At 37.9% G+C, this 26,681-nt stretch overlaps 6 protein-coding genes across 11 annotated transcripts; 2 read left to right on the top strand and 4 right to left on the bottom strand.

Annotated features, from left to right (window-relative positions):
• Positions 1 to 221: 221 nt before the first annotated feature.
• LOC126625800 (zinc-finger homeodomain protein 10-like) lies at positions 222 to 1,008 on the top strand. Its single transcript, XM_050294883.1, has one exon. It carries the CDS (start codon positions 277 to 279, stop codon positions 883 to 885), a length of 609 nt encoding a protein of 202 aa, XP_050150840.1. The 5' UTR covers positions 222 to 276; the 3' UTR covers positions 886 to 1,008.
• Positions 1,009 to 3,821: 2,813 nt separating this feature from the next.
• On the bottom strand, positions 3,822 to 6,692 carry LOC126625798 (pentatricopeptide repeat-containing protein At5g16860). Its single transcript, XM_050294881.1, has one exon. The coding sequence runs from the start codon at positions 6,603 to 6,605 to the stop codon at positions 4,068 to 4,070; it is 2,538 nt and encodes an 845-aa protein (XP_050150838.1). The 5' UTR covers positions 6,606 to 6,692; the 3' UTR covers positions 3,822 to 4,067.
• A 546-nt stretch (positions 6,693 to 7,238) lies between these two features.
• LOC126625801 (calmodulin-like) lies at positions 7,239 to 8,989 on the bottom strand. Its single transcript, XM_050294884.1, has 4 exons — positions 8,821 to 8,989; positions 8,205 to 8,362; positions 7,668 to 7,748; positions 7,239 to 7,577 (listed from the first exon to the last, which is right to left on the bottom strand). Exons 1-4 carry the CDS (start codon positions 8,894 to 8,896, stop codon positions 7,443 to 7,445), a joined length of 450 nt encoding a protein of 149 aa, XP_050150841.1. The 5' UTR covers positions 8,897 to 8,989; the 3' UTR covers positions 7,239 to 7,442.
• A 545-nt stretch (positions 8,990 to 9,534) lies between these two features.
• On the bottom strand, positions 9,535 to 15,016 carry LOC126625799 (putative 3,4-dihydroxy-2-butanone kinase). The gene is made up of 19 exons (XM_050294882.1): positions 14,715 to 15,016; positions 14,439 to 14,512; positions 14,263 to 14,326; positions 13,468 to 13,580; positions 13,312 to 13,359; positions 12,924 to 12,995; positions 12,732 to 12,821; positions 12,252 to 12,425; positions 11,996 to 12,079; positions 11,788 to 11,843; positions 11,546 to 11,676; positions 11,378 to 11,470; positions 11,100 to 11,164; positions 10,882 to 11,025; positions 10,717 to 10,757; positions 10,551 to 10,634; positions 10,258 to 10,444; positions 10,077 to 10,172; positions 9,535 to 9,950 (listed from the first exon to the last, which is right to left on the bottom strand). The coding sequence occupies exons 1-19, from the start codon at positions 14,752 to 14,754 to the stop codon at positions 9,822 to 9,824; spliced, it is 1,785 nt and encodes a 594-aa protein (XP_050150839.1). The 5' UTR covers positions 14,755 to 15,016; the 3' UTR covers positions 9,535 to 9,821.
• A 1,004-nt stretch (positions 15,017 to 16,020) lies between these two features.
• Positions 16,021 to 19,016, top strand: LOC126624940 (uncharacterized). 6 transcript variants are annotated; one of them, XR_007624267.1, is made up of 9 exons: positions 16,022 to 16,282; positions 16,358 to 16,460; positions 16,795 to 16,874; positions 16,987 to 17,316; positions 17,486 to 17,562; positions 17,939 to 17,981; positions 18,083 to 18,217; positions 18,378 to 18,459; positions 18,808 to 19,016. XR_007624267.1 is itself a non-coding variant. In XM_050293989.1 (8 exons), exons 1-8 carry the CDS (start codon positions 16,208 to 16,210, stop codon positions 18,405 to 18,407), a joined length of 873 nt encoding a protein of 290 aa, XP_050149946.1. In that variant the 5' UTR covers positions 16,021 to 16,207; the 3' UTR covers positions 18,408 to 18,796. The 6 variants fall into 6 exon arrangements, 4 of the variants coding, with proteins under 4 accessions (XP_050149946.1, XP_050149947.1, XP_050149948.1 ...); XR_007624268.1 differs by having other exon boundaries at positions 16,031 to 16,282; positions 18,083 to 18,151; XM_050293989.1 differs by lacking the exon at positions 18,808 to 19,016 and having other exon boundaries at positions 16,021 to 16,282; positions 18,378 to 18,796.
• A 91-nt stretch (positions 19,017 to 19,107) lies between these two features.
• On the bottom strand, positions 19,108 to 21,966 carry LOC126624939 (type IV inositol polyphosphate 5-phosphatase 9-like). Its single transcript, XM_050293988.1, has 8 exons — positions 21,872 to 21,966; positions 21,018 to 21,196; positions 20,771 to 20,884; positions 20,356 to 20,635; positions 20,053 to 20,237; positions 19,825 to 19,933; positions 19,407 to 19,558; positions 19,108 to 19,324 (listed from the first exon to the last, which is right to left on the bottom strand). Exons 2-8 carry the CDS (start codon positions 21,176 to 21,178, stop codon positions 19,108 to 19,110), a joined length of 1,218 nt encoding a protein of 405 aa, XP_050149945.1. The 5' UTR covers positions 21,179 to 21,196; positions 21,872 to 21,966.
• Positions 21,967 to 26,681: the final 4,715 nt, after the last annotated feature.

Genomic DNA, 26,681 nt, shown 5'->3' with positions numbered 1-26,681 from the left:
AGCAAGGTCAAATGAATAATTTTTGGAATGGAAGCTGAACTACCTTTTGGTTCTGCCAGAATTTTTTTTTTTTTTTTTGAAATTTTATCACAAAAAATTAATATTGAGCTGTAATATGTAAAATTCTATTCTTCAACAGTTACGGCCAACATGGGCAGTTGTGTAAATAAGCCAACCAAATAGTACCACATTGGAAACCACTGTGTTTTATATATACTGTAATTGCAAATATCTAACACAGAGAGAGGAGAGAGGAAAAGAGAAAGAGAGAAGGGGATGGAAGGAGATCATGATCCGAACACAAACGATGTATACAGAGAGTGCTTGAGAAACCATGCAGCCAGCCTCGGCAGCTACGCTACAGATGGCTGCGGCGAGTTCACAGTTGACCACGCATCTCCAGGCGGCTTACAATGCGCCGCTTGTGGGTGCCACCGCAACTTCCACCGCAGAGTCACTTACGCAGCCACGTCATCTCAAGCTGCAGGAGGCGGTAGATCAGGTCATCTTCAACACCATGTCATCATGAGCTGCAGCAGCCGAGGTCGAGATCCCGCCGAAAATATCATAACAACACAAGACCAACTCATTGACTACAATGCCGGCGGAGGTGGGTCACCGGACAGCGGAGAGAGGATGAGCAGCGAGAAGAAGCGGTTCAGGACGAAGTTCACAGCGGAGCAGAAGGAGAAGATGCTGGCGTTTGCTGAGAAGTTGGGGTGGAAGCTGCTGAGAAAAGATCTAGAGGATGAGATAGAGACGTTCTGTAGGAGTGTAGGGGTAACCAGACAGGTGTTCAAAGTGTGGATGCATAACCACAAAAACCTTTCATCTTCTTCTACTTCTGCATCTACTGGCAATGCATCTTCTCTCACAACCCAGTAGTACCACCTCTCTACTCTGTAGGCACTAATTAGTCCTCCTCCTAATCCCCATTACTTGAATTATAGCTTTAGCCTTTTATTTTCTTTCCTTTTTGTTATTTGGAAGTGTTTGGCCTTCATCTCATTTTGTTTTCCTCCTTTTCTTACTTATTTGCACATTGCAACCAACCGTATGCATTTCATAATGAAGGTAAACTTCGGTAGGGCTAATTAGGTCAGTTTTCACACCAATTGAGACCAAAATACAAGAGATTTCAAGTTTGTTTAAGAGATGCCCTACATGTAAACTAGTCCAGAAAAAGTAAGTGTGAATCCCTTATTCCACGACTAATCGGAAGACCCTTATTCCCCAACGAAGCGGAATCAAAAGATTGAAAAATGCATCAACAAAGACAAAACAATTAACATTACCGCAAAAAGAACCCTAGCCGCTTCCCCCCTTTCTCTCTCGCACAGAACCCCCTAAAACCCCGCTCTCTTTGCCGCCGACTCCTTTTGGTTGGGGTGGGCAGCAACCCCTTTGCTCGTCCTCTTTTTCCTTCTCCTCTCTAGTAATTATGTTTGTGTCTTACCCTTGCGTTGCCTATGTTTGTCAGATAGTGAGGTCACGACTTTTATTTTCAGCGTTCTTCGACGTTTTCCGGTGTTTTTCACCATATTTTACCCTTTGTCAACCCTAATCCCCATCTTACAACCACCCTCCTTCAACCCCCAATGCCCATCCTCTTCCATCTTGTTCATTTTCCTCCTCCTTATCACATTCCATCCCTTCCTCAACCTTTGCTTAAAGCCAATTGCGTGTCACTTGTTTTGGCCTTCAGATCTGTATCCCTTCACGGCTTCGCACACAACTGGTATGCTAAAAAATCGAGGTCAAGCATGCTGCGACTTTGCCCAAATCGAGGGTGTTTTAGATGCCCCCTCAGCCTCATCCCCTTCGTTTTTTAATTTTTTTTCATAAAAATCTGGTGGCTCTTCTCCGGTGCGGCAATTTTGGTGACAAAATTTGGTTGGGATACTTCTTTGTTGCGGGTTGAAATGTTCAATGTTGCGATACCTTTGTCGAATTTAACGAATCTTAGAGTGGTTCCTCTTGTGGCTGCCGGCGAAGTGGTTGCGGGGGTAGCATCATTCTACTTGATACGGATTAGGGTTATGATTTTCCTTTTATATTTTTGTCTAATTGTTGAATGGGCTTCTTGGGTTGTCCCCTAATTTTATTAAGTTGTTTGTTGTAACTTGTATTAGGTTGTGTTTCCATTTAATAAAATTCTATATTTTTCTCAAGAAAAAAAAAAAGATTGAAACGTATTAGCAGCATTTAGCAGCCTTGCAAATGCACATCTATAGCTTTAAAGAAGAGATCTTTACATTCTAGTGATATTTTTTTCACTTATAAGTGAATGGTCTTAGGTTCGATCATCGCCAAAGACGAATTTAACCATATTGTTGTTATCCCATTGTAAGGATAAGCTTATTTCCTCCCCCTTTGTATTGATAATATCGTTTATTGAAGAAAAAAAAAACAAGAGATCATGTAGACTAACAGAGGAAGTATATTGCAGTGGTAAGGAGCTCTATTAGTTTCAAGAATAATTTTATGGGAGGAAATTTGTACCAAATTTGGGACGGAAATTGTGTTGGTATATTCTTATCCTCTTTTTTTTTTTTTTTTTTTGTACAAGACGATATATATTTTAAATAAATTTTAATTTGTGAATCATGTGCACTACTGATATGATGAAATGTCGTAATCCACGTCACGTCAATAACTTTAGATTACTATTATTTCGAGCATGTTAGATGACTTATTCATGAAATATTGTCCGTGGCCCCCTACCCCTTTTAGCTAGCTTCAAGGCTTTAGAAAAAGTTAAATGAATATATCTTCCTTTCAAGAATCTAATTAAGATATCTTCAATTATTTCATGATTAATAGCTTTTGCAAAAAATCAGTTCCGAATCACAACAAAACAAAAACATGACATATTAGCTTTTAATGATGGATTATAGCCATGTTAGACTAATCGTCCGACTAATCATTTTCATTTGTTGTTTTTGTGGAGACGCAACATAAAGTTGTGCCGACAGACGCACACATACCGTATATCGCTCGACCTCTCCATTGCAACCAATCGTGAAGACACCCTCGTGCCTTGTCTAAATCAAGTTTACTCGCCTGCCATGGCATCTAGTGAAAGTTAAAACTTATCATGGGGAATTGCGTAACTTCGTCCTCATGGTGATTTGAAATTCCCTCAACTTCGTGCACTTTGTGTGAGAGTAATAGAGATTGATGATGGTTAAGAAATGAAAACTAATGAATAAGGCTTAAAAATTTTGAGTTTTAACGATAAGAACAAAATAAAGGGTAAAGTGAATAATACCAGGATTGACTTTTTAGTGTAAAAATGTGATTTTTCGTCAAAGTTCCCGGTTAGAAAGTGTGGAATATGTACAATTATCTCACATCCGAATGAATGTTAAGGGTATATCAAGTGGTAGTTCTCTCTAAAGTACACCGATACTTTTCAAGATAAAACTTTTCAGTTGAGTAGGTTTATGGGCATTAATTACACTTTGTATGAACTTATGTGGGGAAATTGGAATGAGGATCCTTTCTGGATCCTCTTTACGAGGATCCAGGGAATTCTTTAATCATGTCCGTTCATCGTAAATCGCGCAGTCAGTTTTCATTAGGTACTATTTGTATTCAATTTTAAATAAAAATTTTAATATGATTTATGACCGCACAATATACGATGAATAAACACGATTAAAAGATCTCATAGATCCTCACAAAGAGGATCTTCATTCGTGAAATTGAGGACAATATAGGTGCAATTGAAGAAGAGTAAAGAGAATGCGGACCCCAAAAAGTGGGATTAGAGCCAATAGTGTGGCTTGAGATATCATCATAGTTGGAGGTGTTGCACATATAGAAAGATGACGGCTCAATTGGCCGGTAGATAGAGGTGGTGAAACTGAAGACAATATATGTGCAATAGGTGCAATTTAGGAAGAGTATGAAAGATGTGGGTCTCAACAAGTGGTATTAAGCCATCTCCAATGCTTTGGCTAAATGTAGCCCCCATGTCATCTCCCGTAAACCTTACATCTAATGCATTAATCGTTACATAATAATACTTAAAATAAGAAACAAATGAGCGCACACTTTGTTCGTCACCAATAGCCTCGGCAGGAGCAGGATCCTTTCTTGAAATGATGAAATCGACTTGAGTCTCTCAATATGATTTCATGCTCCACAATCATGGAGACGTAGGTAATGGCATTGTGGCAATCACCGCAGACGCGTAAGTTCTTGGTGATCCGGATAGGTTGGCCTGCCGGCGTAGTTAGGATTGCGTAGGCCAGAGCCAACTTCTCGCTATGCTCGAAAAGAAGGTCTCCTTTCTCCTCATCATCGACGTCGTGAAGCGCAAAGCTTGTCTCGGCAACGTATCCCATGTCTTTGATGCGTTCGATCAATTCTGCAAGTTTCTCATATACTTCTTGAGACATTGGATGAGTCCTATCGCCCACAAAGAATGTTGCGTTGCCTTTCTTACCTTGCACCCAACTGCAACCGGGCCTCTTCTTGATGCCAGTATTTCTCATTAACGACCGGATTTTGGCCACGTCTTTCCAACGTCTGGCATTGGCGTATATGTTCGAAAGCAATGTATATGATCCATCATTCTCTGACTCAATCTCTGATAACCGCTGTGCAGCATATTCACCTAGTTCAACATTTCCATGCGTCCTGCACGCACTGAGCAAGGCCACCCATACAATTGGGGTTGGTTGCATAGGCATGTCTTTGATCATCTTCAACGCGTCGTCCAAGTGACCAGCACGACCCAAGAGGTCAACCATACAAGCATAGTGTTCTGCCCCAGGAACAATCCCAAAATCCTGGCTCATGCTGTTGAAGTATCTTGTTCCTTCATCGACCATTCCAGAATGGCTGCAAGCATACAGGACAACAACAAAAGTTACACCATCAGGCACCAGCCCCACACCCATCATCCCACCAAAAACTTGTAGGGCTTCTTCACCACGACCGTGCATTCCATAGCCCGTCATGAGTGAAGTCCAAGAAACAGCATTTCTTTGTTGCATGTAATCAAACACAACTCTAGCAGCATCAATGTCTCCGGATTTTGAATACATATCAACGAGGCAATTGGCCACAAACAGCTTCCCAGAATCACACTGATTGCGTACTATAAAAGCATGAATTTGTTTACCCGACCTCAGTGCCCCCAGACGAGCACAGGCCATCAGGGCACAAGATATAGTAAAAGAATTTGGCTTTAGAGAGCAATCCTTTCTCAGCATCTGATACAATAGTTCTAATGCTTCATTAGCTTCCCCATGCTGTGCATACCCACCGATCATCACAGTCCAAGTCGCCACATTCCTTGTCTTTGGTTCAATATTATCAAACATCATTCGAGCAACTTTGGGACTCTTGCATTTGGTATACATGTCAATCAGACCATTAATTACCATCATATCATTTCCAGGGTCATTTCCTTCTAAATCCAGGATCCATTTTATTGCATAACAATGGGTTTCTTTTCCTTGAATCAATGCTCCTGCAGAGGCACACCCTGAAAGAAGAGACACAAGAGTAACAATGTTTGGCTTGGAGCTACAAGCCTGCATTTGCCGAAAAACATCCAGCGCTTCGTAACCATGTCCCCTCTGAGCATACCCTGCAATCACAGCACTCCAAGTGACAACGTTCAACTCAATATTTTCCTCCCCCATCTTCTCAAACAAACCAATGGCATCCTCATATTTACCAATCTGAGAATACCCGGTAACCATTGCATTCCACGAAACGACATCCTTTACCTTCATCCTATCAAATACCTTGCGTGCCTCTTCCATCATCTCACACTTAGCATACATATCAACCACGGCATTACCCACAAAAACATCTTCAAATAAACCATTTCTAATAGCATAACCATGAATCTGCTTACCCCACATCGGCTTACCATCCGAAGCACAAGCAGGAAGAACATTAACTATACTAACAGCATCTGGGCGCACACTAAAATCACCCATCATCCGATCAAACATTTTAAGCACATTACTCGAATCCCCACTTTGAACATAAGCCGCCACAATCGAATTCCACGACACAGCGTCCCCAATCCCCCTTTCAGACAATTCATCGAACACCTTACGGGCATCGTCCAATGCACCGCAGCGGCCATACATAGCAACCAACGCATTGCAAACAAACACATTTGACTCAAACCCATTTGCGAACACAGAGGCATGAACCGACGATCCTCGCCAGAAGGACCGAAGCTCGCCGCAAGCCTTGAGAACAAAGGGGTAAGTATAATGGTCAGGCCGCCACCCAAGCATTTGCATCCGATGGTAGAGATTAAGCACGTCATGAAGTAATCCAGAACCCACGGCGGTCCGTATAAGCACATTCCACCAGAAAACAGTCCACGGGCACGGCACAAGGCGTTGGAGCAACCCCAGGGCTTGTGAGGGAGCATTGCAGGCGACGTAGGCGGCAATGAGGTCGGTGGCGGCGTGTGCGAGGCCGCCTTGGACCAGGATACGCTGGTGTAGGAGCTTGGCTTCCTGTAGAGACTTGCATTGCCTTAAAAGTGCCGCCGCAGTGGAGAAGAAGGCTCTGTTGGTGAAGGGTTTAGTGAAGGGTTTTAGAGGCAGTGAGGCGCAGAGCATGCTAGAGGGATTTCACTGCATTTTCGGGGTTTTACCCTTTTCTAATCGGAGTTCGTTTTGTTTGGGTGCGGGTTGCCGGGTTTGGACTTTAATTGGACCTAACAACAGAAAATAAACAAGTTTGGGATGACCCTAATCGTGTTTGTGTCGTAATCATGTCAAGCCGTTTAATACGGTCAATATATAGTTTGCGTTTTTTATTAACCCGTATAATATGAAAATAACATGTCATGTTTTAGTATGTTTATGTAATCGTCTAATGCATTATTTTGTATATGAGCATTTTAATTGGACGTTAAATAACAAGTTTAACCCCTTTATTTGATGTGCACATTATAATTTATGAGTAGTTTTGTACATATGAACACTAAACCGGTTAAGAGTCTAAGACGAAGCGAAGTTGCAATTCAATTACGAGATTTCAATGTGTCGAGTTTTCTTCTACAAAAGAACTTTTCTTGTGACCTGGATATATTATAACTGTATATCAAGATAACCACTCATGCACTATCATATCAAAAAGTTACGGTGCTCATAGCATAATTTGCTTGCGGTATTACCACAATGCTATTCGAGTGTAAGTAGATGTCTCTCGTTATAGAGAGATTTTTCAAAATGACTTGTAACATGAAGTTACTGTTTGTAATCTTATACTTTTATTTGAAAGTCATGTCTCTCGTTAAAGATTGAATTAATTCCAACAGACGAGAATTCCAGCTTGTTGAGAAAGTCCAAAGGCAAACATACTAATATGACTGATTCTACAACAATACAAACCACAAATGTTCATAGCCCTACCCCTTTTTAGAATCCAAACACTACAAATTACAATTCACTTCACTTGTTGAGCATCATCCTCACAAACTCCTCATAGTTCACCTGGCCATCGCCATCGTCGTCCGCTTCACGAATCATTTCACTCACTTCTTCATCCGTCAGTTTCTCACCGAGATTCGCCATTACATGTCGAAGCTGCACAATTAGGCAGATTGTTCCTATAAGTTTTCCACTACGCACATTCTTCCATATACCATCAAAGAAACAACAAATTATGATCTTTACCTCAGCAGCAGAAATGAAGCCATTCTGGTCCTTGTCAAAGACCTTGAAAGCTTCTTTGAGTTCCTCCTCGGAATCAGTATCCTGCAGAAGTTTTAATTCAACAAACTTCGCGTGTAAGTTCTATGACTATTGACATCGATTCCTACTCACGGTCAAGACTCATGAAGCACTTGCACAGTTGCATTTGCTCTTTAGTTATAATTAGAAGCAAGATTAGCAATCATTGTACAGACTTTCTATGTGGATCAAATTAGAACAGAACAATTACGCTTCGAACAACGACGGATCAGTTGGAAGAACATTGAATGAAAGAATTACGAGAGTCCTCATTCTCCCTAAGCTCCATATGAAATTTGAACAACCCGTATTCAGTTACTGCAGCGATTTTATGTAAAAATCTTAGGGTGAAAGTTATAAACAGGTACGAGTGTAGCACAAAAACGCCCATATTTCATCTGATTCGGCAAAGTACAGCAGATCACTGTCCTGAGATTCAAAATATGAGACACCAGAATGCAATGTGAGGAGATTATATACCTTCATCTTCCTCGCCATCAAATTCAGAAACTCGGAGAAATCGATTGTGCCATTCTGATCAGCATCAACTTCACTGATCATGTCCTGCAATTCAGCCTCAGTGGGATTCTGTCCCAAAGATCTCATCACAGTTCCCAACTCTTTGGTGGTGATGCAACCTATGTCCAAACAAAAACATGAATCAAAACTACTTCTACCTGAAAAATGGGAAGTAGCATAAATGTACTAAGCAGAACCCATAAATGTCCTTTTCTTTTTAATTTTACAAGACGATATTCTAAATCAATACACTATACAGGAAGAAAGATTCGAACTTGGTGCAAGAGAACGAATATACTGCCTAAACTATACGGGAAGAAAGATTCGAACTTGGGTGCAAGAGAACGGATTTACTACATCTACAGACCCAAAACATGCTAATTCACAGATATCGACCTTTCAAGGTTCGACATGAATCATTCAAAAACTTAATCACAAGGTGTGGTTCAAAACTTGATCCATGAACTTTCTAACTACTTCTATACAAAACAAAATCAAACCCAATAATATATACATGATTTATATACATATACATATACATATACATACACATACGGGAGGGTGTAGAAATATATACCATCGCCATCTTTGTCAAAGAGGCAAAAAGCTTCCTTGAACTCGGCGATCTGCTCCTCCGTTAGCTGCTCTGCCATCTTTGGTCTCTGCTCTCAAGATTTTGGCAAAATGTTGACTAAATTTTCGATCAAAATGTCCCTACAAATATGCGAGTAGGATCCATTGAGATTCAAGTCTTTGGAAAAATCATTTGTTAATTACGTGTTAGAATTTTAGGGTCTGATCCGACGGTGGAGATCGCGCATCTGTTAATTTTTGTACGGCCATGTGATTGCGAACCCGTCGCCACTCGCTTGCACAACGTACCAGCGCGGATATGTAGGGGCCCACCGGTTCAGCGTGTCCGCGTCTGGCCTGCTTTTGAAAGTTAATGCGCTTTCTCAAAAAGTACTTTACATCTCGTCTCTGTAAAAGCAGTTGTAAACGTAATTTTTATTAAAAGGTGTTCCCTAGAAATGGCTTGGAAGAGCTTATTGACAAAGCGTGCAACAGACTTCTGAGAAAAGCACCTACAATTTTTTCCATTCCAACTACAACCAGAGGTGCTTGATTGTCAAAACACTTTTCTCTCTTCACCAAAAACAATCTAAAACATGCTTGTACAAGCTCGATATTTTCTACCAAACATTGGCGGAAGCAGTTTTGGTTCTCTTGAAAACACTTCTACCTGTTTTAAAAGCACTTCCAAACAATAATGAACCAAAGGGTTCGGGTTGCTTTATGAATTTGTGTGCATACATTTATGTAATTCACGAGAAACCATATTATTCTGAATGCTATCAATAACTGAAATATACAATTTTCCGAAAGAGATCTCAAGACATTGTATGTATGTATCGATGAAACTCTCTCGCTCTCTCAGCTTTACGCACAAAAAGCATAAGCGGAAAGCTCAAATTGTTAGTAGTGCAAAAAGTATGAACAAAAACGATGAGTTGTTGGGTTGTATCTGCAAGCTGAAAAAATTGGCAGAAATGTAGCTAGAGATAATGGATTCCTCGTCTATGGAGGAGTCTGGTTTTTGTGCTTGACAGCCAAGGCTGCTGCTCTGTACCACGACGCTGCTGCCATCGCACCTGGGTCTGGAACTGAAGCGAGTATATCTCCGGAGATATAACTTGAACGACCAGCCTGAACAAAACACCACAGCAGAATCAGATCCCCAAAAATACAAAAATGGCCGAGGAGGATGTGACATTATTCTAATTAGGATTCTCAAGGGGGCAAAAAGAAGATAGAAACGAATTAGTCGGACACCTGTGCTTCCATGTTCTTAGTCGACTCAGCTCCATCTAATGCCGCTTCAGATGAGAGTAAAAAAGCAGTCACAGGATCATCACCAGCTTTTAACCTCTGTTTTCAAAACAGATATACTGTAAGCATGAAATTTATGAGCCCACTATAACAAAGGAGAAAAAGAAACTCATAATTATCTGACCTCCTGAAGAACCGTAGATGCTGGAATAAGGGCATCTAACATTGTCCGATAACCAGCACTAGCCCCACCATATTTACTGACTGCAGCAATGGAAGCTTCAAGCGCTTCAGCCCAATTTTTTGACGTGACAACTGATTGGGTGCTTGATTTCAACTGAGCGTAGGCTGCCTTACAAAATATAACATACCTGTTTCGAGAATACAGATGTAAAATATCATGTCTGGGTAAATGCAGCAAAAAATTTCTTCAAAAATTCTGTCAAACTTTATTGAAGAAAAGGGGAAGTTGAATACAGGATCCCACTTGTGCCCCCCATTACTCTTCTGATAGACGATCCAATTTCGTTCACTGTTTCAGTTGCATCATTCAGAGGATAACTGCAAGACGGTAATATATATAAGACCACTAATAAAAACTTGGTCGGGAAACATAAGAAAGAAGACTGAATATCAAACGTACTTTTTCATGTCTTCCAAAACTGTTGTTGCACCTCTATACATCTGCAATAGGAAACATAAGATTTAACACGTTAAATGATATGTGCAGGAAATGACAAGATTTAGGAGAGGTACCAGATTTAGCACGCATCATATCATCAAAATAGGGATCAAGGCTAGGACTTACTGTTGACCCACAGTCACCATCACCTACTTTGCCATCCCATTCGTTCAAATTGTCCTTAAGTTTTTTAATTGCATTTGCAGCTGCTTCAATGGCTACCTCAAGAATCTGGCCTTGTTCATTAAGCTGTTCCGGCCGACCTAATGGCTATTGAAATCATACAAAGTCAAACAATACCATTACATGCCAGCCTAACTGTACAAACAAAGGTTTGAACATACCTCATCAGAATTCATTGAACGAGATGGAGGTAAGGGAACAGGAATCTTTGCTGGTGGGTGATTGCCTGCAAGGGATAACCACTGAGGTCAACAAAATATTTAGTTTTTGACAAGCATATGTGTTATAAAATAAGTGTAGTATGTATTAAATGTATTTTAATACAGAAGAAGTATGACGTATTCATGACACCAATGTCATTAGACTTTCATTAAAGCAATTTCTATTCACGAAGAAATACAAAGACAAGAAGATACATTCAAACACCATAAACAAATACCATCAACACCAACAGGCCAATATGGCGCCTTTGTTGCTGCATCCAGACGTTGCAAAATAGTTTGATCAGCCTTCATGACAGAAATCGAAAAACCTGAAGAAACAAAATGTTAAGAATGTGTACATTATTAATATAACTAACACTCTTGTCATGTGGCAGAGGACAAACCTGCCATATCAAGAGAAGTCATAAATGACCCAGTATACACTCTATCCACTGCCAATCCATGTTCCAGCTGCAACTTAGGTACTGCTTTACCAGATGCAATCATCAGCTCCATTCCAGGAGTTGCACCTAACCTGCCATAATGGAAAATAAACACAAGATTATAAATATTTTCTCTTGCACATGATATAAGTCCCCATAATTGAAATTTTCATCTAAAATATAAAGTAAAAGCTCCAACGTACCCATTGACCATAAGCACCACTCTACAACCCCGAGTAATTGGAACATAATTAGTTTCCTGCAAAGATTAGAAATTAAATATTTTAGAAATTTGGAGCTTGATTCAATAGGTTGTAGGGAAAAAACACTAAATATAACGTAGTTAAAATGTAGGTCATCATATGCATTGGGAAAAAGCTACGTTCATAATAAGAAAGTATAAGGCTATACTGGAGACAATATCTGCTTAAGAACGTGAGAAACTATAACATCCACCGGTTGAAGATCAGCTACAGCAGCACCAGGTTCTCCATGCTGTAAAAGTAATCAAGTTTTAGTCAGTTTGTCAAAGTATTTAAGAAGTAAATACAAGTACCAAGCCATATGGTAAGCAAACCAGAAATAGAGTTGATGTTTTAACGTGATTAGAAAACTATAGCTTAACCTCTTGATTTATAATCAAGGTCGCTTACTGAAAGTAACTTACAATTCCAAGACCAAGTTCCATCTTTCCTGGACCCAAACGGTCTGGTGTGACCTGACCAGGCAATGTGCAAACAGATAGTGCAACGCCCATTGTTCCAACCAATTCAGATGCTCGTCTTGCTTCTGCGGCAACATCAGCTAGTGAAAGGCCAGCAGCAGCAGCAGCTCCAGCAATCTATTTCACACAGGCATCACAGATTTCAATTAACCATTAAGCCAAAATAATGAAATACTGATATTATTAACAGTTGATACCATGGACCAGGTTCTAATTGGGATGTGAAGACATGGGTGAAAAGGCTTCCAACCCTTCATACACAAAACACCCTATTTCTAACATCCTTCACAATAAGCTTGCATGCATTCACGGAATGAAAAATATCTAACACAAAGACAACGTTTAACTGGCTGCATACAATGGTTAAAGAAAACTTTCCAAATGGATAGTGTTGAGACAAAAACGAAGAGAGAGGAAGAGAACCTTATGAACAAGAATGGTCCCGGCCAAACCCCTTCGACCAGCTATTCCTCGAGGCGGGGGTAATGCACAATCATCTCCAACAATTACAGTCTACACCATAAAACGGCAGTCCCATTGTTTTCATTTAAACTAACAATGCATTAGAGGGTTTGAACTGAAAATATAAATGGAAATATGCAAATTAATGCATACCTCTACTTTGTAACCTTCTGATTTTGCTTGCTCTGCAGCTACACCAAAATTTAAACGGTCCCCAGTATAATTCTGTCAACAACCAGATAGCAACATCTATATATCAGGGCTAATATATATTTATGAATAGAAAAGAAAAGAAAAGGCCAAATTCCGAAACCACTGCTTTCCATCATATATTTATGAGGCTGGGAAGCAATTCCAGAATTTAATATGAATTAAGGTGCAATTTTTCTTTTTTTTTTTTATTATTATATTTTGTTTGTACTTTTTACCAGCAATGGTCTTTCAGAATGCTCCAAAACTTATGCCACAGCTATCATTTAGCATCCCGACCATACGGAGAATAACCCAACAAAGAAACTTCAAGACAAAGTAGAAATTATACCTTGACAATCAGAAGACAACCTGAAGGACCAGTAACAGCTCGGATACCCTAAAGTACAATTATATTAGATCAGAGTCTCCTCATGTAACAATTGTACATAAATCAATAGGGTTTGGTCCCCTTCCAATTAAAGCTATAAATTGCAGGAGACCATACTGCTAGAATTGAATCAACTTGTGGTGAGGCAAAAACATCCCCACAAATAGCTGCAGTTAGCATTCCATCCCCCACAAATCCAGCGTGTGCAGGCTCATGCCCACTTCCACCTCCTGTATCATCAAGGTATTTAAATTAGAAAGCCTCTCTCTGTTACATAGTTTACAGTTCCGTTTCATTCTAACTCCAAAGTCTATAATTGGCATCCACTCAGTCGATGGATTCTAATGATAACTAGAATCTACTTCAACTATCATCAAAGCACCTATTGGTTAGACTATTTGATAAGTAATACACTTCCGATTATCTACTTCGGCAATGTACTTTTTTTATCTGGTTTTCCCTAGGCAGGTTTGACACTCTGTAGTTAAAGAACTATTGATTGGACTACTTAACAAGTTAACTCTTTATCGATTGCTCTACACTGTCTCATTCTCTTAGCAATTGGATGGAAGAAGCCCCGCATTCAATCACACAAACAACTACCAGGTGAATCTCCGCCTATAAACTCCATGATGCCACACAGTCTGACGCTAATATAATTTTTTTCTATTTTCAAGTGAAAACACTCTTCTAAATTCTAATACATCAAACAAAGTCCGAGGCTAACATAAAAAATTTCTATTTTGAAGTGAAAAACACTCTTCTAATTCTAATCCAGTAAACAAAGTCCAACGCCAATATAAAAATTTTCTAATTTTGAAGTGAAAACACTCTTCTAAATCTAATACAGTATACAAATGCAATGCAGGCTTTCATAGGAATCAATAAAAAAGTAATTGCCGGGTATCGAACCTGATATAATCGCAACTTTGTCATACGTCCTACCGGAAACATCAGCACGCAACACAACCTTCACCTGCAATCCCGATTTACGAAATTCCGAAAATCAAATAAATTAAGTTTACACATAAAGCTACGGTATTGACAAATTAACACAGACGAACAGAGCAGAAGGAAACAAAAAGGACCTGAGGGAAACCATCCAAGTACTGCAGCCCAGGATACGTCTCGACAAGCCCTTCGATGAACTCAGTCACCACATCTGCAACCACCAATACGAAAAATTCACAACTCTCTCAGTGAAAAAAAGAAAAATCAATTTCTCTTCGCATTTCATCTGATTTAACTCGGAAAATACTAAAAATTATATAATAAAAAAAATTAATTCAGCGACAATCACAAGGAAGAGCAGAGAGAATGATCGGAGAAGAAAATGCAAGAGTGAGGGGGAGGAATTGGCTCACCGTTGGGGTCGTTGATGAGCTTCTTGCCGTGAAAAGCCATCGCGATGAATTGACGGAGGAGGATGAAACCCTAGCTATGTATCAGTGGTTTGCATGAACCGGAGCGAGAGAGAGAGAGAGAGAGAGAGAGAGAGAGTGGGTGGTATTGGTGGAGTGGGGCTCTCGATATCTGTGTGCTGGGAATATGGATGGATATATATGGACTCTGTGTGTGTGATGAGTGATGAGAGAGAGAGAGAGAGAGAGAGAGAGAGAGATCTTTTGCTTTTGAGAAAGAAGAGTTGGGAGTGCGGCTTGATGGTTTGCTTGCTTGTCCGAGCAAGAAATTTTGTTGCTTTGTTTTTATCATTTTGCCCTTCCTTCTTTTCGATAATTGCCTCTCTGCCACTCGAAGTTCTATCCACTTTAGCGTTATTTCTGAATTTTGGATCCACTTCAACTTTGTTCTTTCCGTCCTTTTGGTTTTGAGCTTCTGCTCCGATAATTATCTCGTTTTCAGTTTTTAGGTTTTTTTTTAATTAAAATTAGAAACTTTATAAGAAATTTTAACGAAAAGCACCTGGTACTGTTCATTTTAACGAAAAACCACATTTTTACACTAAAAAGTCAATCATGGTACTATTCACTTTACCCTTTATTTTGTCCTTATCATTAAAACTCAAAGTTTTCAAGACATTTTCATTAATTTTCCTAACTTTTTTATATGATAATTATTAACTCGGTTGTTTAAAAGATGAAAATTAAAAAGTGGAAAATTCAATTTGCAAGTGGTCTTTTATTATAGTGATGGAAATATGTTGAGTTTTTATATGACGGTTTGAGTTTAAACTATATCGGTGGCTTTGAAAACTCAAGGAATTAGTTTTCAATTTTGGATTTTTAGTTTTCATTTTATAAACTAAAAGAACACCAAACAAAATGAAAACAGAACACCAAACAAAATGAAAACAAAAATAGACCCTAAACTTAAACATTTACAACAATTTCAAAAGCTTATACTATACGAAGTTGACAAAAAAAACCCTGAATTTGACATAATAACTAACGACGGTTGAGCACTAACTAACATAAATTAAAGTTTTCAAAGTCTTGAATTAAATTGAATTGCAAGCTATTAAAGATAGTCAAGCTGCGACAATGAATAAAATGATAAATAGGAATAGACTAGCTCGAATATAAATCAATAACCATTGCCAAACTTTTCTTTTTTTATTTATCTCCTCCTAATTATCTATTTAGGATGGTAATTGTCAAAATAATTAACAAATAGTCATTGATCAAAGTTCTCAACTTTTTTTTTACGATCAAAGTTCTCAACTTTAATTTTGTTCGAAGAAAAAAGTTTTCAACTTGAGAATTAATATCCAACAAAAATAAACTTGAAATTTAAACGGGAAAAAAAAATTAAGCTTTCCTTATCACTAAAATAAATAAAAGAAAAGAAAAAAGTTCGCAGCTTGGTTTGCAGAATCCCGAACGGAGAGTGAAGAGTGATGATTGGAGCGCCAATGGAGACGAAGGGGCTCAATGCTAACAGAGAAAGCAAGCCCAATCGGAGCCGCAAAGAGGTAAGATCACACTCTTTCCCTACAGTTTCAAGCAATCGCAACCGTTAATTGTGCAATTTAATTCTGGATTTTCAGATAATCGAGAAGAAGAAGGCCATGGATGCACTGTTAAAAGCAGCTTCTGCTGAAAAGGACCATCTTTCTGCTTTCCCTGCCTTTCGCCGTTACCAAACAAACGGTACTCTCTTTCTCACATCTTATCTGACATGCCATTTTTTTCACAATTCGTTTGAAGATTTTGTTAATTTGCTGCAGTACCTCACATTTTATGGGAATTGAAACCGAATTCTGTTGCAAATTCATGTTTTTTATACGTTTGGAAGCATCTCCTTTTCGGGTTTTTCAGGTTTTGTATGAAAGTGATGAGCTTGTGGTCGTCTCAGTGTAGATGGTTAGGAAGTTTCTTGGTGATAATGCAGTCAGTCTTGCTTGGTTTTCGAGTTCAAATACCTTGAAATTTTATTTGGCAGACAAAAGTTCGTGTAATGCTTAATGCTATATTGGATGTTTAGGGTTATCTGCATTTTTGGAATCAGGACGCGGGGACAAGCTTGCGTCTTCTGTTAAGCATTACATTCAAAATCTTCTTAAGGTATTTGAAGTAATCTGTCTGTTGTTCTTTCGTAACTCCGCCAAATAGTGCTCTAGTTTGATTTATTTACTCTTTTCGGGCAAAAGTTATTCAAGTTTCGGGAAATGATTAGGCCAATATGGAGGGGCTGTATGGATCTGAGTGGCCAGTGGAAGAGAGGGTGAAGCGCAGGGAGATGGTTGCACCTGAAGCACGTTATATATTTGTACGTGAGGCTTCAAATGCAAGTGCTAGTGAAATGTCAACAATGTCGGAGCAAGAAAGTACCTCAGCTAGTTGTGTGGAGAAGAGGGGGCCCATGGTTGGGTTTGTACATTTTCGATTTGTCATAGAGGAAGAATTGCCTGTACTTTACGTGTATGAATTGCAACTCGAGCCTCACGTACAAGGGAAAGGTCTGGGAAAGTTCCTAATGCAACTAATTGAGCTAATTGCTCGCAAGGTGCCTGATTCTGTCCCATCTCCCATTTTAATCATGTATTTAAAAGCTAGATGGAAGGAGAATGTCTGATGGCTTGATAATATGATTCTTAAAACAACTTATCTGCATTCCATGTTTATTGTTCTTAGTGTCATCTCGGCAATTAATCTAGCATTTTCCATCTTTGTAGAACCAGATGGGTGCTGTCGTTCTAACTGTTCATAGATCAAACTCGGTAGCCATGAATTTCTATTTAAGTAAGATGAGGTAAACTTTTCGCTTGTGTATATTACTCGAAGGACTTAAAACAATGAAACCTGTAGAAGAGTTTTTCATCCATGATGTGTAAGAGTTTCAGTTTTCTAGAGCAATGCTGCTATAGAAGGAAAAAATTTGTTTTTCTCCTTCATGCTTACCAGCTCTTGCATCTGGAAGAACTGTAGTGCCTTTATACTTTTCTTTTCCATGTAGTGTTAGTCATAAGAGTTATTTTAATAGCTCTATTTCCAACAATTTGTTGAAAACAGAAACTTTTTGCTTCATTTTTAAAGTTTAGTTCGTTATGACATCATGGTGCTTTGTCCCACAAAATTTATAATGATGCTTTTTTATGGAATGATCAGATTTCTTTTGCTTTCAACAGATACATTATATCAACTATATCACCATCACAAGTTGATCCATTGGTAAGGGATTATTAACGAACCACCTACAGTGGCTGAATTACGGAGAAGACCTGCACCATTTTGTTCACTATGTCTTCTTAACGAGTTTATTGTTTGTACAGATATGGATTGAGAAGAGTTATGAAATTCTTTGCAAAGCATTCAGTGATGAGGCTAAAGCTATCTTGGAGGTATGTGTCTGTTTCAACCAGGTCAGAATAGGCTTGATTTGTAATGCGAAACAAGCATTTTCAAAGGTATCCTGTTTTAAGCAATAATACTCTGCATTGGATTTGGATCTTATTCCTATTGTCTTTGGTGTCCGTTTACAGGATGGGTTTTGTACTTTGTTTCGTATATACATACGCACCGTCGTTCATCTTTTTTTCATTCTTCATTTATGATTATGAATATCAGGAACCACTTGAGGAGGTTCATCTGGTTTAACAAGGTGGTAAACTCGACGCTCTTCACCAAAGGGCAGAATCCAGCTATTGAGGTACTGGAGTGGATAATACAGTTCCAGCAGAATGCATTAATTATAGTAATTTAGTTGCTACAATATGTTCAGGATTATTAATCTTGAACTCACAGAATCACTAGCAGTCTAGCATAACTTTTCTCTCCTGTGCAAAACCACCTGCAATTGCACAATTTAGAAAGAAACTATTGCGTTTAGTTCTTCTGATCACAGCGTAGTAATTGCATTTTGTGCTCACCAATTGAAGCTATTTGCAATTAGCTAAGTTTGCTGCATGACGGTTGTTTTATGTACAAACAGTCTTATTTTTCTCTGTACATGCTTATTCATTCGCTAAGTTTGCTTATTTTTTGAATTTGCTATTAGTGTCGGTGCACGTTGAGATGAAAACCTGCGGCGTTCGTTTTGTTGAGACTCAAATGTCGGCTAAATACCATCAATATACGCTACTCATTTGATACTATTATGTATAAGGGGGGCATAAACCGCAATTAGCTACGTATTTCCTTTAAATAGACAACGAGTTTCACTGCAATGGCAGCTTGAGAAATGAGAATTTTGTTACTTTCCTTTCATTTGCTTTGATTTTGTTTTAGTTTCGAATCTTCTTGTGATAAAAGCAGAGTGATAGCAGTTTATGCTAAATAATGGAAGCTTGATCTCCGTTTACGTGAATATTTTGTCACAGAAACATTCATCGAAATCGTTTGGCAAGCATATAAAATTGTCTGACAAAAAGCTATGAAGTCCTTCAGGAGCTCTCAACACCTCAATTTCTGCCATAAAAATTGCCCGGATGGGTCTGTGGTCTGATAGTCTTGATTCTACTCTTTCGTACTGGTTTTGCTCGAGTCCTTTCCCGAACCATAGTATTCGATCGCACCTACAAAACCCTCCTTTAATTAGTACATTAATCTGGTTTTGCAGTATGTTATCACTAACAAGCAGTTATGAAGCTTAATTACCACGCCGGAGCACGCCTTTTTTTGTGTTTTCTCTTGTGATCACGGCCAAAGTACAGTCCCGAATTCGGGTAATATTTGTAGCTAGGAGCGAAGTTTATTTCTCCTTCCTGCCAACCTTCGAATACATGTCCTTCCATGAGCTCCGTCTTAAGCTTTAAGAAAAAAAAAAATCAAATAACTTTTTTGTTCATAAAATATCAAACTAGCAACTAACTCAACACACAAGAAATACTCATGAAACATATACAACGCCACCATTGCATTTCATGTTAATATCACAACGTCATGCAAAAGTCTCTCTTTCTACGTAACATGGTGTTATTGGTCTAAAACGCCAGTACGAGTTCCATGTAAATTAACTCTCCTCACATAGAAACAGAATCTCTTTAATTACACAAGTGAAATGTAAATTAAGTACTTGATCATATTCCAACAAAAGCTTCCACTTTTGCTTCTCCACAAGATCCTGCGTTGTGGCGTCAGGCAGGTAGATTCTGTAGTTTAGGTCTCCAAGCCAAATCACCCTACTGCATATGTATAAGCATATATATTACTTAGTACTCATTAGTTTCAAAAGCAAATATTAAATTTAGAAAGAGTACCAAACTAGTTTAGGGGATGCTGCATAATATGCGTATATACGTACTCGTGATCAAGAATTTTTGTGGTCAAATTAGTGAAGGGTCCAGGAGGAAAGGTTGTTCGAGACAAAATCTCAGTGACGTTTGCATTTCTTCGTCTCTTATCGCTTTTTTTATCTCCAGAAGCTAGATGGCTACACACAAAACAGAAGCTTGTTTCATGCAACCAAAATCTCACTGACACTGAACCCTGCATGTACATATACACGATAATAATTAATCATACAAATTGTGAAATAAAATACAATTTGAATAATTGATCTAATTCATTAATAATTATTTACAGTGAATGGATAAATGTTGTGTACCTTGTTCCCTAGGCGGCCCATGATACCACAGCCAACACATGAGACACTGAGATGTCTTATGTATTGGCAGAGATCACTTGAAACCCAAACAGATATAAATATTCCAACCATTTGCTTACTGATGATGCATCGGAAATCTCCTTCTTCTTCTTCATCTTCTGTAAGCTTATTCTTCTTATCGTTAAGAGCTGCTCCGATCAACGAATTCCATTTCTCACAAACCTTGCGGTTTTCAGATCTCACAACATTTCCTGCATTCAGTGGTACAATTTCTTGGAACCTGAAATTCGTTAATTCATTCATTCAGAACTAATGATCATGCTGTATGCATCAAGCTGCGGTACGTGCATGGAGACATGCACGTATGATCAAATAAATACCGTACAGATAAGGAAAGAGAATTAAGATAAATTACCCGAGGACGTAGATATTAGCTGGAGGTTTAATATTATTAGGTCGGAGCCAACCCTGTATGTCCAAATAATCTGGAGGTGAAACACCTCCAACATTCCAGGAACCCGCGAAAATCCTGATCACCATCCATGCAAATTTATGAAACTCGATAAAACTACTTCATCATCATATTTTACTGCAAATTAATATTGAATATATACATAAATATATATGGAAATAACTAGTCAGCTAGGAAAGGTTGCACATACTGGTATGTAGTTTCAGCAGTGGAATTTTTGTTGGAGTTGGAAATCATAATTTCTTGATTTTCACTTGGTCTTTCCATAGAAGTCCTCCTCTCCATCGAATCTGCTGGATTTATATCAGCCATGAAATGGTTGCCACCCAGTCTCGGAATCTTATGCGCCATAAATCTAGAGTAAATGACCTTCAAACATAATCAATTAACACACGAGTATTATTATTACCAACAGTTAAGTGATCCACACAAAATCATTAACTTATCAGGGAGAAAGTTAATGGAGGTGGGTTGTGGGGCCACAAAGCTTAAAAGTATGCTCTCAGTCTATGGAGAAGCTCTTCGATAAAAAAAAAAAAAAAAAAAAATTTAAAAAGTCTATGGAGAAACTCTAGTACTGTAGGGAAATCAGACCACGGGTTTCCTACATCACACTCACATAAAAATACCCGTGGCCTACCCTCCCGAATTTTTTCATGTTCGAGCCGGCTCTATTTGTATCTCATTTTCCTCTCACACGATACCTATGGCCCATCACCAATGGTGGCCTCACACAAGAACCTCTTGTGAGAAAGAGAAGAGTGAGACACAAATAGGATTGGGCGAACATGAAAAAATCAAAGGGTATTTTTTGTGTCTAGTGTCCACACGGAGACGTGGTTTGGGTGCCGCGAGCACAGTAGAATTTCTCTAGTCTATGACTATTCTCTATATGTATAAAACGGTTGAGGAAAGAGAGAAAGGAGGAACAGCTTCCACCACATGACAGTGTATCCATCCGGCCCCTTCCTCTTCCTCATTTAGAATATTGCATTTTCAAACAAGGAAACTTAATGGGATGGAGAGAAAGAATTGTAGTCTTACTTATTTGCCTTGCATGGAGTCAGCTGGGAAAGTCTGGCTCAGGATGAAGGATATTATTGGACTGATTTATCTGGGTAGTGGAAAGGGAATGCAACCCACAAACAGAAACCCCTCCCGTGAAAAAAAGTGCGAAATACCATATTAATAAGGCTGTGTGACGAAGGAGATGACGCAAGTAAGAGACCATATTGTAATGGGATTAATTCATGATTAGTGGGAGGTGCGGGATTAATTAAATATTGGATTTGCTCAACAGAAAAATACCTAAACTTGTAAAATATGTGTCTCACTCTCTGTCTCATATTTATTTATTTGCACATGGTGCCGTTTTTTTAATTTGTTTTTGCGTGTGTATTTTTTTTTTTGTGTGTGTGTGTGTGTGTGTTTTGTTTGTGTCGATAGGAGGCCTAGCTAGCTTACTTATAGAATATATCATGATAAAGGATTAACAGTTGGTGCATGTTCTAATTTAATTGATAATTGTTAACTTTGACTAATGAATGAAATCGCTGTAATTTCTGGTGACGTGAATGCATGGTATTAGTTAATTAATAATAGGTAATTAAACAATAGAGAGAAGGAGTGAATCAATTAGTTTTTTTGTTTCATGAGTGAAACCAATTAATTAGTTGGATGACTACGATTCCATTTTAACATTATTTCTGCAACCAAAAATATATGGAGATTGTTTTGTTATTGATATGCATTACTTTATGAGCAATTCATTATGAAAATGATAATTACATAGATGAATGAGGGCATGTTGGGTACTAAACTTGAATCCAATTTTTTAGACTCAAAAACACATTTTAGGTTTTACAGCTTGAATACTTTTTTGGTGGGGGTGTTTTTAAAACTGAACTCAAAACTAACTTAAAAATTAGCCTACTTCTAGAAAAACACAAAAAGTGAGTTTTTAAAATTTTTAACTCCAAACCCGCTACTTTCTCTCTTGTCTCCTCTCACTTCCAATCCTTCTAACTCTCTATCTCTATTCTATCTGTCTCTCTCCTCCCCTCCGAATCTCTCTCTGCTCTCTCCCGAATCTCTCTCTGCTCTCTCTCTCTCCTCTTTCTCCCTCATCTCCCTCTCCTCCCACCCTCTCTTTGAATCTCTTTGTTTGTCCAATCAGATTTAGTAGTAATTTATGAATCCACGGGGAGTTGTTGTAGAGTATTTTTTTTTCTTTTATTTTATTTATTATAATTTAAAACAATTTTAATCTCATACCAAATAAGTTTTTGGATATTAAAGAAAATTGTTTTTAAAATATGTTCTTAAGAAATGTTTTGCAAAAACAGACCTTAAACTACTTATGATTGGATCGGTTTTTATGCATATATAATTTTTAAATGATGAAATTAAACGATCTCGATTGTAATTAACTTAATTACATTTAAATGGACAAAAGGATCGATAGTTCTATAAAGTAAATATATAAGTATTATTCATATAATTATGGGTAGTACTCCTTGCACACTCATTTTAACTTTCACGCACCCTTGTTAAATTTTGTTTATTGATCTTCTTCAATTCATTCGATCCGACAGTAAAAAATTAAGAGGAGTGCGTGAGAAAAAATTGAGTGGTGTTATCAATTATAACCAGAACAGGGTATCCATAACTAGGGATGGGCAAAATACCCATGGGTATGGGTAACCGCGGTTACCCACCCATTTAAAGTTGATGGTTATGGTTATGGGTAACCGTTTAAACAAATAAACGGTTATGGGTATAACCGTTTATCCATGAAATTTAAATGGACGGTTATGGGTATTATCCGCGGTTATAACGGGTATCCATCGGTTATGGTTAATATTCATGGTTATAACGGGTATCCATTTATCCATTTAATTTAATATATGTAAAATTAAAAAAAAAATAAAAACCCTCAAAGTTACAACTCTATTACTCTCTTTCTCCGCCTTTCGACTCACTCTCTCTCTCCGTCCGTCGCTCTCTCTCTCCGTCACTCTCTCTCTCTGCGTCGCTCTCTTTTTGTGAGCAGCCTGGTTCAATTGCTGTACGGGTTTTACATCTTTGTTGCTAGTTATTTCTCTGAAGAATCAATCATTCTATAAAGGGCATTTCCCATTTCTTCAATCCACTGGTAAATTTAATATCTTTCTCCATAATTTTATAATTATCAGGTTAGTTTTTCATTTTTTGGATGATTGGTTTCTATCATTTTCTCTTTTTCTGGTTATATGTGAATGATATAGCAGTCGTTGGATTGATTTGGAGCCTCTGGTTTGGTCCAAGTTTCCACCTTTAGTTGCATGTTCTATTACTTTTGAATAGAACCCATCATTTATGATTGTTAATTAATTATCCCTTAATTGTTGATTTGGTTTTGTTTCTTGTAATCGTTGATTTCATTTTGTTGCGTTTGATTGGAGCTTTCATCATTTGGGACACGAAAAATTCAACATAAAAAACAAAAATAAATTCACGTATCGGACAGCCTTCAACTTCGAATGGTGTAAAAAACCCGTCAACGATTATTGCATACTCGCAGTCGTATTGCGAATTTCATCGTTTTCAAACTGATTTTTGCTCCCAAATGGGGGGCAATTTGCTTGATACTCTTCTGGATTAGATTGTTTGGGTACTTTATGCTAAACAAGTTCAAATTTTGAGGCTTTCAATTGGGTGTAGTTGTTTCGTTTCTGGAATGTTTTTGCTCAGGTTGGTTGTTTTACTTTTCCTTTTTCAGGTCACTGTCCTGATTAGTTGAAAATAACCGGCATCACTCGTTGCATGATTGTAAGTTATTAGCGGAGCAATGAATCGCCGTCCTATGGAGGGACAATTCGATCGGAAAATTCGCCATCTCGCACCGGATTGTCCGCGGGGACACCGTCGCCAGCCTCGCCGTCAAGTATTCCGTTCAGGTACGCAAGCATTTTGGTTCTTAATTCTTATCATCTGTTTGATTGCCTAGAAAAATGAAAATGGAAAACACTTTTAGGCCAGTCTGGGACTCCTAAGGTAGAAAACACTACATAGAAGTGCTTTTTTTTTGGGTCAATTACATAGAAGTGCTTTTATTAAAGAACAAAAGTCGATTGATCAGAAACTCAAAAAATAAAGAACAAAAGTCGAAATTTTTATTGAAAATGCTTCTTGGAAAAGCAGTTGGAAGTGCTTTTCATTTTTTGATTAACTATCGTTAAAAAAAATAATGTAGACGGGAGAAAAAAAAAGGTAAATGGGTAAAAAAAGGATAAACGGGCGAAAAACATGGGTAAACGGTTAAATGGTTATGGTTATGGTTAAATGGGTAAATGGTTATGGGTAAATGGGTACACGGTTATGGGTATGGATAACCGTTTATAAACGGTTATGGTTTTGGGTATAACCATTTATGTAATTACCCAACGGGTAAACGGTTATGCGGGTATGAACATAAACGATTATGGGTAAAATAACCGCAGTTACCCGCCCGCATAACCATTGCCCATCCCTATCCATAACGTATCTTGATGCAGAATTGAGGATTGAAGAATCCATGGACAAAAGTTAAGTTGATGAGAGAATTTAAAGTCAGACTCTCTTCACTCACATAATTTGTGATCAGACTAATCAGATTGATGCAAACGATCGAACAGGAAATGTGCATTTACATGAATGAACCAATCTAGGTCTAGCTAGTCGCATTTCGAAAATAACCCTAATCATATTATTAGATGGCGGAAAAAGGAATTGATTGGATGGACGGAAAAAGAGCTAAGAGATACATAACTACTACGCAATCAGACTATCTAGTTAATTAGTTTTTTGGTTCATCAATCAATTAATATTAAATTCAGATCAATTAATCATTGGTCAAGCTAGTTAGTAGTATTAAGTTGACTCCAAATATATGTATATACACATGCATTTGAGACACATTTTTATGGGGTCCATTTTTTAAAGTATTTCAACGATCCAACCGGATTTATTTTACATGTCGCACCTCAAATATCGTGTCCACAAAAAATAAAAAAAATCCAAAATCGTATGACTGTCAGAATAAATTTAGCGTTATTCATAGAACTATATTCGTCAATTTTTTTTTTTATCATAAATGAATGTCTTAATGGTTTTGTATTTGTCTAATTTGTTGAAAGGATGATCTTATGTACTAAAATATACATGGTTCGAGTAGTTGAAATATAGGGGTGTGATATCCACACACCCTTTTTTACTTCTCTCATACCCTTTTTATTTTCGGCCTTCGGATCGGATAAATTGAAGAATATCAAATGACATAAATTAATAAGGAGTGTGTGGATAGCACATTCCGAAATATATTACGAAGTGAAAAATACAAAAAAATAATCAAAATATAAGTCAAAATTGTGTATCTTCAAATCCATATATATATTATATATAGTGTACCCAATCGCTTGCCTTTTGGAGCTGAATTAGAATAAGAGTGTAAATTCGTCTACACGCGACCGTCCAACCCCATTACTATTCCTTCTTGTATCTATATTGCTTCTGTCACAAAAGGATTGGGTAATTGGCTTTTATCTTGGTGACAAACTAATGGGATACCAAATATGTAGGGGACGGTTGAATTTCTTCTTATCTTTTAGTGTATGTATCTAATGTATTCATTTTTATTATTATTTTTTTAACTATTTTTAACTATTTTTAACTTTAAATTTTCTTGTTTTGGACTTCCATTTAGATAATAAGTTTCATAAACAAGTCTATTGTTATATGTATTTCTTTAAAGTGGAATTGATTTTTTGTTTTTTCTTTTTTCATTCACTTGGATTATTTTTAATTCATTGATTTTGTTTGTATCCTTATTTTCCTC

Source organism: Malus sylvestris, chromosome 6, assembly GCF_916048215.2.
Source record: "Malus sylvestris chromosome 6, drMalSylv7.2, whole genome shotgun sequence".
Taxonomy (NCBI): Eukaryota; Viridiplantae; Streptophyta; class Magnoliopsida; order Rosales; family Rosaceae; genus Malus; species Malus sylvestris.
This window is presented reverse-complemented; position numbering and strand designations above follow the sequence as displayed.

Excerpts from the sequence above, each read along its gene's own strand:
- LOC126625800 (XM_050294883.1), top strand. The coding sequence starts at position 277 with ATGGAAGGAGATCATGATCCGAACACAAACGATGTATACAGAGAGTGC.
- LOC126625798 (XM_050294881.1), bottom strand. The coding sequence starts at position 6,605 with ATGCTCTGCGCCTCACTGCCTCTAAAACCCTTCACTAAACCCTTCACC.
- LOC126625799 (XM_050294882.1), bottom strand. The coding sequence starts at position 14,754 with ATGGCTTTTCACGGCAAGAAGCTCATCAACGACCCCAACG. Across the intron at positions 11,165-11,377 it reads TTGGCCTGTTGGTGTTGATG|GCAATCACCCACCAGCAAAG; the intron begins GTATTTGTTTAT and ends TATCCCTTGCAG. Across the intron at positions 10,445-10,550 it reads GGGGGCACAAGTGGGATCCT|GTATGTTATATTTTGTAAGG; the intron begins GTATTCAACTTC and ends TTCTCGAAACAG.
- LOC126625801 (XM_050294884.1), bottom strand. The coding sequence starts at position 8,896 with ATGGCAGAGCAGCTAACGGAGGAGCAGATCGCCGAGTTCAAGGAAGCT. Across the intron at positions 8,363-8,820 it reads CTTTGACAAAGATGGCGATG|GTTGCATCACCACCAAAGAG; the intron begins GTATATATTTCT and ends GTTTGGACATAG. Across the intron at positions 7,578-7,667 it reads GCTTCATTTCTGCTGCTGAG|CTTCGACATGTAATGGCGAA; the intron begins GTAAAGATCATA and ends CTAATTGTGCAG.
- LOC126624940 (XM_050293989.1), top strand. The coding sequence starts at position 16,208 with ATGATTGGAGCGCCAATGGAGACGAAGGGGCTCAATGCTAACAGAGAA. Across the intron at positions 16,461-16,794 it reads TCGCCGTTACCAAACAAACG|GGTTATCTGCATTTTTGGAA; the intron begins GTACTCTCTTTC and ends TTGGATGTTTAG. Across the intron at positions 17,563-17,938 it reads TTCTATTTAAGTAAGATGAG|ATACATTATATCAACTATAT; the intron begins GTAAACTTTTCG and ends TGCTTTCAACAG.
- LOC126624939 (XM_050293988.1), bottom strand. The coding sequence starts at position 21,178 with ATGGCGCATAAGATTCCGAGACTGGGTGGCAACCATTTCATGGCTGAT. Across the intron at positions 19,934-20,052 it reads ACAAAAATTCTTGATCACGA|TAGGGTGATTTGGCTTGGAG; the intron begins GTACGTATATAC and ends ATACATATGCAG. Across the intron at positions 19,325-19,406 it reads AAAAGGCGTGCTCCGGCGTG|GTGCGATCGAATACTATGGT; the intron begins GTAATTAAGCTT and ends AGGGTTTTGTAG.